The 14,191-nt window shown below is 33.6% G+C and overlaps 2 protein-coding genes across 2 annotated transcripts in view; one reads left to right on the top strand and one right to left on the bottom strand.

Annotated features, from left to right (window-relative positions):
* Positions 1-4,166, bottom strand: part of LOC112509626 (diphosphomevalonate decarboxylase MVD2, peroxisomal-like) — a 10,353-nt gene extending 6,187 nt beyond the window's left edge. The window contains exons 1-3 of the mRNA XM_025114683.1: positions 3,921-4,166; positions 2,069-2,267; positions 94-157 (exon numbers count right to left, since the gene is read on the bottom strand). Coding sequence (XP_024970451.1) covers positions 94-157; positions 2,069-2,267; positions 3,921-4,136 — 479 coding nt within the window. The 5' untranslated portion in view covers positions 4,137-4,166. The remainder of the gene's footprint in view (positions 1-93; positions 158-2,068; positions 2,268-3,920) is intronic.
* An 8,623-nt stretch (positions 4,167-12,789) lies between these two features.
* On the top strand, positions 12,790-13,909 carry LOC112508578 (extensin-2-like). The gene has a single exon (XM_025113250.1). It carries the CDS (start codon positions 12,815-12,817, stop codon positions 13,907-13,909), a length of 1,095 nt encoding a protein of 364 aa, XP_024969018.1. The 5' UTR covers positions 12,790-12,814.
* Positions 13,910-14,191: the final 282 nt, after the last annotated feature.

Genomic DNA, 14,191 nt, shown 5'->3' on the forward strand with positions numbered 1-14,191 from the left:
CCCTTAAGAACAAAAATAGCAAAAGATGAAGTCAAGAAAAATCATTGAGACCCTAGAGGCCACCTCATGAAAATTGCAATAAGTAATTAGTACCTGGCGATAGCAGAAAGTTGACTGTTATCTTCTTTCAGGTTCATCAGCTTGGCAAGGGAAAACACTGCACAACAAGGCTAAATTATCAGCCGATAGAATCACAAATTCTTTGGTAGTCAATCATTCATAGATATGGAGATGTAATGTAATTAGGAGCATATGTATATTTATAGTATTAACTTTACAGACTCATTTGAGCCGTTTATTTTTTTTGGTAAAAAAATACAACTTTAGGCTAACTAAAATAGCTTTTAGAACCACAAGGGTGGTACCTGATTGGTTTGAGCTGGCTCCAAAGGTCAAAAGTACCAGGAAGTCTCAGGTTCAAATCCAAGGAGGAATAAAAATCCCCTTGTGGCCACGAAGGTTCAAATGCGGTGACTCCGGGCTATCTGCAAAGCAGGTGGTCGCCCTGGGATTAGTCGGCTCGCATAGCGGGTTGGATATCCAGGTTAATAAAAAAAAGCTTTTAGAAAGCTGGAAGCGAGGAACGAAAGTTGCTATGAAGCCCCTACTACTTGCTTTGTTTGATTCAAAAGGAATGGTTATGGTTAAATGGAAGGCTATAAAATTATGAAATGGGAAAGAAATTAAGTTGAATTAAATAGAGGGCAATTTTGGAACAAATTGTTTTTATTTTAGAAGATAATCATCGGCACTCTCCTCTCTCCCTCTTGAACAGCAGCTCCACTGAACTTTGTTTAATATGGTGTTTGTTTAAAGTTCATAGTGTTGTTTCATCTATGAACTTTGATTGTTGAAACCAGAAAGTTCGTAGGTAAAACAATGATTTTTGTTTGAAGTTCATAGGTGAAATGATGGTTTTTGTGTAAAGTTCATAATGTTGTTTCGTGTATGAACATTGGTTGTTCCAAATTTTTTATCAAAGTTCATAGGTGAAACCAAAAAGTGAATGAGATAATTAAGGAATGTGGTATCAATATATGAAGAAGACGAAAATACCCTGGTTAGCAAAGTTTGTACTAATCAGACGGTTAACAAAAAAATTGCCCCCCCCTCTCTCTCTCTATATATATATATAATTTGTGCCCGTAATATGAGAAGCGAGGGGCGTGCAGAAAGTCATCCGATCCAATTTTAAACCGACCGATCCAATTAGAACCAACCGACCATAATCGGATATCCAATTGTAATGGGATCAGATCGAATTCAAAATTTCAACATCCAAATCGGATCGATTGGTTATTGCATGACAGTCCAACATCCAATAAAACCGAACCGATCCAATCCAATGACCCATCCGATGACCATCCAATTATCATCCAACTAATATCCAGTTACTAACTATATATAATTATTAACATTTTACGATATTGTTTTTTAGTTGATATTTATATATATTATTTTTTAATAACTTAAGAAAATATATGAATAATTGGTTGAAATGGTGGATTTATTGGTTGTGTATTGGATCAAAAGATTGGACGAATCCAATCTGATCCAATGGATAATCAATAGTAACTTCCAATCCGATGGAACCGATCCGATCCAATCATCTATTGGATTTGGATTGGATTGGATAGGATGTCGAATGTTAATCGGATCGGATGACAAAGTCCAACATCCAATAGATGGAACCGATCCGATCCAATCATCCATTGGATTTGGATTGGATCAGATGTCTAATCGGATCGGATCGGATGACAAAGTCCAACATCCAATGGATGATTGGATCGGATCGGATCTACCTAAATCCTTCGGATTTCAACCGATGAACACCCCTTTAGCGACTTATACTCGGTTTTCTCATATTTCATTACTAATATAAGGTGTGTTCCAATCATTTTCTATGTTTCTTGCTGAAGGAAGAATGAGGTTTGATCTTCAGATAAAGTACTTTAGACATTGATATGTTCTTTCAAGTTTCTACGGATTATTGTAAGAACCTCAAGCGTTACTGCCAATAGACAGAAAAGTGCATAATGCTGCAACATTGAAGCATGAAACTGCGTACCTAAACACGCGAGACCAGCAGCTGAGGAAGCCAAACCAGCTGCTGTTGGGAAGTTGTTATATGAAGCAATGTGCAGGTGAAGTTTTTGCCAATCCTCTTTCTTGATTTTGATGCCTTTTTTCTTGTCCTCTACATCATTAGCACGAGCACGAATTTCTCTTAAACAACTTTGGAATCTACCTCCTTGAAGTGATATCTCCTACACTAGCCAACAAAAACAAGAGAAAATGCCAGGAATCAGACAGCGGAATGATGATTCATAACTTGCTTAATTCATCAAACTAACCAACACATATGATGGATACTAGATTCACAAGAACCATCAATTAGCATCAGAGGTTCCATTTTACTATATTTTTCTCTTTTTTATGGCAAATAGTTTTGAATATGTGGGTTGTGAAATAATACTGTAATAATTACTCTTTAAGATAGGAGGTTGTGTAATGTTTAGCTTAACTTTGGGGTTGTTTGGTTGGTTTTCCATCAAGTCGTGTGGATAAAATTATCCATGTGGAGTAATCTGTCTCTATAGATTTGGAAGTATGTTATTTCATTGGGAGGGGCAGGTTTGGGTGGGAAAAACATGGCTTTTGCAAAAAAAAACTTTCCCCTAAAAGCTTATTGAATAAGCTACTTTCTAATATCATTAAGCCACTATCAAACAGTCATGAAACTGTTTTTGGAACCATAGAGGCACCTTCAATTAGAGCAATTTTCTGTTTTTTACAGCAGCTGCTTTCATTAATCAAACTGATTTTGGAGCAATTTCTAGTTTTAAATTAAATTAGGTTCTGTGCGTTCTATAAACAAGTTTCGGTTGGCTTAAAAAGAAAGTACTCTGTTTTGCTTGAATATCTGTCCAAATTTAGAGCTGCTTCTTTAATTTCTGCAGTGAAACTTTTATCTGTAATCAACATGATTAAGAAAATTTTAGTTGGTAAATCTTAAAACAGAAATTAACATAATCTCCTTGGAGCCTGTTTGATAGTAGCTTAGTGAGCTTAATGGGACTCATAGCCTCTTTTTTTTTTTTTTGTTGATTAACCTGGATATCCAACTCATAGCCTATTAGGTCAGCTATACATGACTTTTTGGTAGTGGCTTAATCATATATAAAATGACTTATTCAGTAAGCTTCTAAGGGGAGCTTTGTGCATAAAGCCAAGTTTTTCCCAAACCTGCCTCTTCCAACTAAAAAAAAATGCTCTTTCCATCTATGAAAAAACTCTCTCAAACAAAAAACTTATCAATCTGTACAAACAAATTAATCCACACACAGACAGCTTTATCACTTTCTGACCCCAAACTGAAGATTCCAACATCTAATTTAGTTAGGCAACGTTTGTAGCTAGTATGTTTATACAGTATCATAACTACAAAGAAGTGATTGCATTGATTTGGAATCGTAAGACTCCATCTATTGTTGAATCATGCTTATGATACTGGACTAAATTTAGCAGTTAAAGTAGCGAACAGTAAAACGGATAACAAACAGTGTATATATATATATATATATATATATATATATATATGTACACGTACAATTTGGAAAATAAGATCTATATCGATCTGAATAACTTCATCTGTAGAATCGCTAAAGCACTTTTTGATACAACTTCCTTAAAATCGCTCTCCGCAAAATTGCGAACAAGTTCTTACAGGTCAAAATGAAGTTTGTGACAAAATTGTAGTTCCAAATTTGGTTTTCACAGAGTAATGTTGCAACTTTGTGTACTGAAGATAGTTAATCGAAATAAACTTCGGATTCTAACATGATTCAGTCCGTTCATAGGATCTAATTTCAAATCTAAATTGAATATATGGAGAGAACATGGATTCAATTCAAGTGTACCTTGCCATTAAGCCACATTCGATCTTCAACGAAGCTAGGGCTCACAGAGACGGTGGTGGTTGTACACAGATGATTCGGATCGAGAGTAACACTGATGCTATCATTAATCGGCAAAATCAACTTCTCATCCCTCTTTCCCCAGTACTTAATCACCGCGATGTTGGTTGGCGTTCTCGCCGTCACCATCAACACCCATTTCTCCGATTCAGCTCCCATGACTTGCTCCAAATTAATCCAATTGTTCAGAGATTGAGAACAATTAGAAGCGAGATCAAAGTCGTATAGAGTAGTTTATATTGTTCTGCATGTGAATGTGTATGGTGCATTTATATATGGAGGTTTAGATGGCACCCTCCTCCATTGTTGACTGATACTGATATTGACGTTTGTCTTACAAATTCTATTTCTGGCCCCTTAACTTTTTAAACTTTACATTTCAGCAACTATAGTTTTACCTTTAGTAGTTTCATCACTTCTATTTGCACCGGTCCAACTTTAGGCATGGCTAGGGGTGCTCATGGGTTGGGTTGATCGGGTTGAAGACATTTGAATAACTCAACCCAATGCCTGTGGTTTGAAAAAATCTTAACCCAACCTAACCCAAACCAAAGTACAACCTAACTTAACCCGTACGGGTTGATCGGGTTAGTCAGGTTGATACTTTGGTACATTAAAATATTCTTCTAACCTTGAATATATTATTTCTTTACTCATAATTTCTTTTCATCATCAACAATTTGATACAACTTATCCATATTTCTTACGTATATCACATTCAGTTAATTTTCTCAATGTACATATATGTGTTCACAGTTATTGAACATATATACGAATGAGTTATATAGTGATGTGAACAGATTGAAAATATGTATATATGAAAAGCATCCATGATAGTGTAATTGTCTAATATATATATTAATAGAAATTCAACAATCATATTGAATCCAAGAAATAAAAGGATATCGGATTCGTCGGGTTGGGTTGGGTTCAAATAATAGTAACTCAATATTAACCCAATACCTACGGTTTGATAATTTTACAACTCGATTAGACATTGGGTTGCTTCAGGTTGAGTTATTTCGCGTTGGGTTGAGTTGGGTTGGTCGGGTTTTTGAGCACCCCTAGACATGACTATCATTGTTATTTGAAATTTAGGGTCTGTTTGTTTTAATGATTTAACCAAAACCGTCATGTATTCCGTCCGTTTGTTTTAATGATTTACCAAAATGGTGGCCAATATTAAAAGATTTGAAGTACCGTGGTCGAACTGACAAAATTAGATTCTTAGTGGCCATATTTTGAAATTTATAAACCCAATGTCAAAAATTTTGTCACTTAGATATTATAATACATATGAAGTACCATTATTTGGACACAAAAGTGATCCGCGGCTATGCCATTCCAAAAATTGGCATATTAATACAAGTAGCATTTAGAGTAAATTACATATTAGGTCCTTATGGTTTGTCAGAAATAACATTTTTTTATCTTTACAGTTTTAAAATTACAAGATGACTATCATGGTTTGTAAAAAATTCAAATTTGATCATCATCTCTAACAGTCGTTAAATGAGAAGCATTTTCATCATTTTACTGATAAAAAACGAGAATGTTTTCCATTTAACGGAATTTTTTAATTATTATTATTAGAGGAAGGGACCAAATAAGGACTTTTTTAAAAACCACGATAACTATCTTATAATTTCGAAACTATAAGAACAAAAATTGTTATTTTTTACTAGTCAAAGGGACTAAATTTGTAGTTTACTCTAGCATTTATGACTATTTAAAATATATTTTTTAATTTAATAATAACAAAACAAACATTTTTTTTCATAATTACTAGAAAGGTACTCGCAAAATGCAGCAAGATATATCTTCATTTTAATGTTTCGTTTTATTTTTTGTCTTCGTTGATATAATATGATTTATGTGGTTTCGAGAAAGATAATGTTTTTACGATTTAGTGAAGTAATTTATTTTTTGCTTAACAATAAAATTTTATAAAGATAATGATTCTGTTAGAACTCAATGATTATCCTAATTATATTTATAGTTCTTATTGAAATCTTATCTAATTATTGATTTTTATAAAAAAGAAATATATATGTTTATATCATTTTGAAATTGAAATCGATCTAGACAATAACTCTCCTCTGCTTACAACTTTTATTAAAGCCATTGGAATTTTTAGTTTATATATTGAAAAAATCCGTTTTCCATTATAACAAAAAAATATAAATATATGTAAACCCCAGAACGAAAATTGTTACACATATACCAAATTGGGTATCTAATTTGCCTATAAATAAAGGAAATTGTTGAAACAAAAAAGGCCCGACTCGGGAATTTCCGGTGGAGCGGTGAAATGCGTAGAGATGAAAAGGAGATCTATTTGATATTTAAAGTTAGATTAAAAAACTGATAGATAATACGAACAATATCATTTTATGGTATAATTAATAGTATTTGTACCGTAAATTTTTTATGTTAAAAACGTTATTTCTTATCTGAAGAGTAATTTAAGTATTTAATTATCGAAAAAAGTATATAAAAGTATCAGGAGGTCTCAGGTTCAAATCCAAGGAGGAATAAAAATCTTCTTGTGGCCACGGAGGTTTAAATACGATGACTTCGAGCTATCTGCAAAGCAAGTGGTCGCCCTGGAATTAGTCGGCTCGCATAGCGGGTTGGATATCCAGGTTAATAAAAAAAAAGTATATAAAAGTAGTTATTGCATATAATTTACGTAACAATCATACAACCGTATGTATTTAAACCATCGACATACGGCCTTGAAGGCAGTGGCAGTCAAGGCCCCCCCTTATTTTTCACCTTCTTCATATAGCCATTATAAAACTTAATAGCACATTTATATGATAAGTGTCGGGCCACTGCAAGTCTTTAATCGTATCAACACGTTTTTAATTTCCAAAACAGATAATATAGTAAAATAATTTAATAAAACGGTGTTTTGAAGAGTAATTTACGTATTTAATTAACGGAAAAAGTACACAAAAGCAATTATTGCATATAACTTATGTAACGATCATACAACCGCATGTGTTTGAACACAAGACGGTTAAAATACCATCTAAACAGACGTTTTATTAGATTTGAGACAAATATTACTTCAATACTCTCCTTCATGTGTAAGCTATAGGGTGCGGGACAGAGTCAAATGGTTGATTATGTAAGAAGTATAGATAAGTTGTAAGTTTTAACTGTTATATATGTAAATTGAGAAAATTAATTGAATGTGATATATGTAAGAAGTATAGATAAGTTGTATCAAATGGTTGATTATGAAAAAAGAAAATATGAGTAGAGAAATAACATATTCAAAGTTAGAAGAATATTTTAATGTACCAAACTATCAACTCGACTAACTCTATCAACCCATACGGTTTGGGTTGGGTTAAGTTAAGTTGAGTTGAGTTAAGATTTTTCAAATTGCAAACATTAGGTTAGGTTGTTCAAATATTTTTAACCTGATCAACCCAACCCATAAGCACCGGTGTACAAAACTATAAATTTATTTTTTAATAAGTTTAAAATTAAATTATTTTAAACAAGTTTAGAAATAAACGATAGCTTAACCTTTTTCCACGTTTCCTCGATGGAACACGAGTTTAAGTAGAGTGCACGTGAATTACAATGGGAACGTTTACATGCCATCATATCCATTTTGTGATAAAAACTACTTATTTTTAAGGGTGTCTCTAAAAATCAGTCCTGATAAGTTCAGTAGCCATAATTGTTGTGTATGTTTGAAATCAAATCTTAGACAGATGAGATATTTTACCATATCCCCAAGATCTATTATTACGAGTTTTTAACTGTTATTATGTTAGATTTGTACTCTTGTTTATACAGGTATATTATCTTGGAATTAATTGTGCTGTGTTTTGGGTTACTGTTATTTTCTTCAATGTCTTTGTTTCAAAGTCTTGGAACATGTTTGTTAGCAACTTAATGAACTTAGTGAGATTAATAGCTTATACGGTCAACTATATATGAATGTTTGGTAGTGGTTTAATAAATAGAAAATGACTTATTCAATAAGCTTCTAAATGAGAGTTTTATGCAGAAAACCAATTTTTTTTTCCAAAACAATATCCCTTATAATTTTTAAAAAAACTTCTTCTATCTATGAGAATATCTCTCAAACAAAAACTTTCTTAATTTATACACACACACACACACACACACACACATATATATATATATATATATATATTATTAACATGGATATCCAACCCGCTCTGCGAGCCTACTAATCTCAGGACGACCACCTGCTTTGCAGATAATCCGGAGTCACCGTATTTGAACCTCTGGAGTCACCACCCTTATGGTTTATAGACATATTAATTTACACAGATAACTTTATTCATACATAATTTAATAGAAAACCAACCTAACAGCTCTTTGGTAAGTTATGAAATCAACTGCATTACGTCATGTGGCTACTTTTATTGTTAATGGGTTGAAAATTTGAATGAGACAATTTTTTTTGATTAACCTGGATATCCAACTCGCTATGCGAGCCGACTAATCTCAGGACAACCACCTGCTTTGCAGATAGCCCGGAGTCACCGCATTTGAACCTCCGTGGCCACAAGAGGATTTTTATTCCTGCTTGGATTTGAACATGTGACCCCCTGATACTTTTGACCTTTGGAGCCAAGCTCAAACTAATCAGGCACCACCATTGTGGTTTGAATGAGACAATTTAAAACAATAAATTCAAGAATACGGGTTTCACAATTTTTTTGAAGTATATAATATTTATATATGATAAATATAACAAATAAACTTATACGCCATTCTCACCTTTGGTGAGGTTTAAACCCCTGACCTCATAGAAGACCAAAGACCCTTTGGTGGGTTTCACAATTTTAGGATTCATTAAACGATCAAATTATACCTAATAAATCAAAATCAGTATAATATTTGTGAAAATATATCACTAACTGAACTGGTTTTATCGACTCAATCAATGAAACATAAACGTTTCTCCATCCTATGATAATTTAAGCATGTATTTATGTTAGATACGAGTTCCTTAACTATTAGACAGTTATATTGAAGCATCAGAATAGATCAGATATGATTACCGAAGTTTAAATCGTTGGATTACTGAACAGTCAAACTAAGAATACAAACTGGAATGGGTTTCATAACTCTGCTCTGATTTCTGTTTCGATGTTCAAAATTGTTGATGGAAATTATATGTTAACTGATATTAATATATTGTTTTAAAAGTGTTAGGACAAACAAGTACGCAGGTGAGTAGTTGTATTTTGTAGAAATGGTTATTATTCTAAAAAAAGTCAAAAGTTTGACTATTATTGAGGGTTCTTTTTCGTCTTAACGATGTTAAATTTGAGTTGGTTTCTGGGCATGACATAATTAAATAATACGTTGAATATCAGTTCTAGAAATTTCAAATGTAATCTGATATTTATTCATAGGCACAAACGATATCTGCAACCAACTAATAGAGTTGTAAACATAAATGAACAACATATCATATGCATGTCTTAACAGATGAATCTATGTTTTATTTTTCAGATGAACATAGTTTACTTACTAAGGGTCGTTCCAGTATCAGTTTTGTGAAAATCAAATTCCGTTAAAAGGGTTAAACATCTCCTGCAAAAGAGAACATATGTTGCTATCAACCAGAATATTAGAATTTGTAACGATTCAGATTACAGATTTACAACTGAAGATATATATATATATATATATATATATGTTGTAGCTGGATGTACAAGCGAAACAAGTTGAGTATCAGTACTATATATGTTGTAGCTGAACATATTGTGTATTATTTATATGATATTCAAGTATATGCGGGATGTGAAGTATGATCATGTATATTTGTGATTTACGTTACTGTTAGCATGAAATGTAAGATTTATCTCATGATAAAAACTCGTTTGCGTAAATTAGCTTTGCAAATGAACTGAATAGTACCCAACTGGTATACTGGCAAGGTTCATACAGTGTATGAGGTGAGAGTGGACATGGAAGGACTTGAATCCCTCGTCCACTGAAACATAAAGATTTACATAACTCAGTAGATTCATATTAATTTTGTAAAGATGCAGTTTTTTTCGGGTTAGTATGGACTCTTTTGAAGTATTTATAGTATTTTTTTATATAAACATGTTTATACGTCATATACACGTAAAAAATTGAGGTTCGAGGCCGCACTAGGGGCTGTTTGGTTAGTTTTTCTTAAGTCTTATATGGATACAATTGTTTGTATAAATTAGGAAAGTTTTTGTTTGGGAGAGTTTTAAATAGATGGAATAAGCATGTATTTTCATTGGGAGGAAGAAATTGGAAAAACTTGGCTTTCTGTATAAATTTTCTTTCTAGAAGCTTATTGAATAAGCCACTTTCTATATCATTAAGTCATTACCAAACAGTCAGATTTAGCTGACTGAATAAGCTATGAGTCACATTAAGCTACTAACAAACATACCCTTAGTAGTTGATAACATGTTTTATTCACTATTATGCGTGCATGTTATCATGAATAGATACGGGTATTTGGACTGTGTTCACATACCGGACCAGACAGACTAGCCCATGACATCATTAGTCTGGATGAGGCTGGACAACTAGTTCTTTTTCAGAGTGGATTTTTTATTTGGACTAGATAACAAACGATTTTTTTGGGATCAAATCAGTATCTTAACAGACTTGCTAAACTTCAGAATGAATAAAGATTGGTATGGATTATTATTATTATTATTTATAAACAAAGTAAACCAACAGCCCATACCAAACTGTTACGTAATTATACACACACACACACACACACACAAAGAGAGACACAGAGAGAGAGAGATTTGGGATCATGTGAAATAAGACTGTTTTCGTGAGACATGTGAGACACCGTTATTATACACTTGAAACTTCACAACAAAACACTGTGAATGTAATAGTTAATTATATAACAGTACCCTAAAGTTTGATTTTTTTGTAAAAACAAAAAAAATTAAGAAAAACGAGTTAAATTACTAAAATACCCCCATTAAACTGTATTTAACGGGAAAAGTTAACGATCATTTATAGGAGGGACAAAAATCATTACGAGGTGTCAAACATGAAGGACAAATCTGTTAAAATAAAATTGAGGAACGAAAACCGTTGAAATTAAGAAACGTTAGGAACTAAAAGTAAACTTTACTCGTTTTAAATATGCTATTTTTGAATCTTCTAGAAAAAAAATAAAAATGCTAAAATTATGTATAAAATGAATGTGTAAAGTTGCACGATTTTAAATCCAAATCCCAATTTAAAAATCTTATCGTTTCAGAACTTAAAATTACGTTTAAATTTGGATAAAACTTGACAATAAGCAATAAAAAGTGCTTTTTCAGGTATTAATGAATTAATACACGTACGTATGCGTCTGTATCTATGTATGCTCTTCTTTAGTTAAATATCAATTGAGGAATTCAACGTTTACTTAGGGGTTTATTTGTTTACCTCTTAATAGTTTTATTAAGAGGCAACTCTGAATCGTTAAGAGGGTGAATCTTGTTTGATAAAAAAAGTCTGTTTTTAATGGTTTTAAAACCCTTGTAATGGTTTTGTATCTTGTGTCTTCCTTAACCATTTAACGCCCTAATTTCATTGTAAATAATTACCAAACGATTATATTTTATTTTATATCATATCATAAGAGTCTCTTAATCATTCTGACCACTTAATCATTTTGTACCAAACCATTCGGCAACTGTCAAATAGCCCATTAGGTGTCTTTACCCAACTCTTACCCGATAAACGCTTACCGGTAAAGATTCAATACTTTCACTTTAACTTACTGAGTATGATTTTAATCTATTAAAACGAGATCGTATCTTACCAGGTAAGAGTCGTTACTCATATTTACCATGTAAGACTCTCGGTCCATGTCATCGTTGTTATCAGGTAAAATTCTCAATCCTTATCATGTTCACCTGATAAGGTGAAGTGACCCAGTGAACACTTAATGAATAAGCATTTCGTAAACGGTCCCTTAGACAAAACAATTCAGATCCTGTTGTTATATTAATTTCTCATAAACAAGAATTTTGTCTGGTTTAAGAATATACCGAGAAAAATGATGGTTTTAATCTGATAAAAGGAATGGGTTTCGGGTGCGACTTGGTCATGGTAAAAATAATAAGATGACAACCCGAATTTTTATTCACTAATAAAAAAATGAAAAGGCCGGCGATTTTGAAAAATTATCCCATCAAAAGTATCAAAAGACGATTAACATAATCCATTACTAAAAACACATCGAGACTTTTTCATGAAAACTTAGATGGCATTTGTCCAAATTGCCCTCGACATAGTTATGCAATGAATTACACCGATCATAAACAACAAATACATTATACGATTCTCGAACCCGTTTAGAAAAACAAATTTGTTCATGTATTATATATATATATATATATATATATATATATAAAATGTTGGGTTCACGTGAAACCAGCCTGTATCGTGAGACCCATGAAACCACTTTCTTACACTTGAAACTTCACAACAAAACGTTGGGAAAGTATTCACAACAAAAATACTGTGAGGTTACCTTCACAGAGTTTTGCTGTATGTTTTTATAATGATGATTTGATCAAGTCGTTTTATTTGTTTTTAAAAAATAATAAAAACTTTTATAAAATAAATATTATTGTTGAATTAATGTTGGAATTAAATAATATTATAGGTTATGATTGAAAATGTCAATAATATTGACTATTTCTTGGCTTAAATGTCCAAGAATTTTGATGGAATTGAAACTATAAAAGGGGTAGTGTTGGTATTGTACAATACAACCAAAACTCTCATTCGACATACGAAACGTTTACCAGTGGTCGAAAAGAATGACCACGTTTTGGCGTTGGTTATTGCTTATGTTCGTAATATGTGTGTTAGTAACTAATGTCGTGGCTGATGATGACGACGACGACCATGATGATGATGATGATGATCATTTTTATGCATCACCGCCACCACCACCAAGTTATATTTACAAGTCACCACCACCGCCAGCCAAATCACCACCTCCTCCTTACCGTTACAAGTCGCCTCCACCACCAGTGAAATCACCTCCACCATCGTATTACTATGAATCACCTCCACCCCCCTCTCCGTCACCACCACCTCCATACATTTACAAATCCCCACCACCACCTTCACCGTCACCACCTCCTCCTTACATTTACAAGTCACCTCCACCACCATCTCCACCACCTCCTCCGCCTTATATCTACAAGTCTCCACCACCCCCGTCTCCATCACCACCTCCTCCATATGTATACAAATCACCGCCACCTCCTTCACCTTCACCACCTCCACCTTACGTTTACAAGTCACCTCCACCACCATCTCCATCACCTCCGCCTCCTTACATCTACAAGTCTCCACCACCACCATCACCTTCACCGCCACCACCATATGTTTACAAATCTCCACCACCACCATCTCCATCACCTCCACCTCCTTACATCTACAAATCCCCACCACCACCATCACCACCACCACCTCCTCCATACATCTATAAATCACCACCACCACCATCACCATCACCACCTCCTCCATACATCTATAAATCACCACCACCCCCATCACCATCACCACCACCTCCATACATCTATAAATCCCCACCACCACCATCTCCACCACCTCCACCTCCTTACATCTACAAGTCTCCACCACCACCACCACCATCCCCTCCCCCACCTTACATATACAAATCACCTCCACCACCATCCCCTTCACCACCACCACCATACATTTATAAATCTCCACCACCACCATCTCCCTCACCTCCTCCCCCGTACTACTACAGATCTCCTCCACCTCCCTCACCTTCACCTCCTCCACCATATTATTATACGTCACCACCACCACCTCCTCCGTCTCCTTCCCCACCTCCATACTACTACCGATCTCCACCTCCACCATACTACAACTAGGAGTGATACCAAATATAACACCATTCAACCCATTAACCACTTGAAGTTCTTGAGACATCAATCGGTTATACCTTTATTTAAATATTTATTCACTCGTCATCGTGTAATTTTATTAGTGTGAAGAAAGTTGTAGTCCGTTACTACATTCTTATTTCTTATCCATACCTAAAATTTATCGATCTGTTGTGATTACTAATTATCTTGTTATGTAATATATATATATATATATATATATATATATATATAATCGTCATAAATGATCAATTTTTAAATAACGCGTAT

This window comes from Cynara cardunculus, assembly GCF_001531365.2.
Source record: "Cynara cardunculus var. scolymus isolate 2C chromosome LG 3, CcrdV1, whole genome shotgun sequence".
Taxonomy (NCBI): domain Eukaryota; kingdom Viridiplantae; phylum Streptophyta; class Magnoliopsida; order Asterales; family Asteraceae; genus Cynara; species Cynara cardunculus.

Excerpts from the sequence above, each read along its gene's own strand:
- LOC112508578 (XM_025113250.1), top strand. The coding sequence starts at position 12,815 with ATGACCACGTTTTGGCGTTGGTTATTGCTTATGTTCGTAATATGTGTG.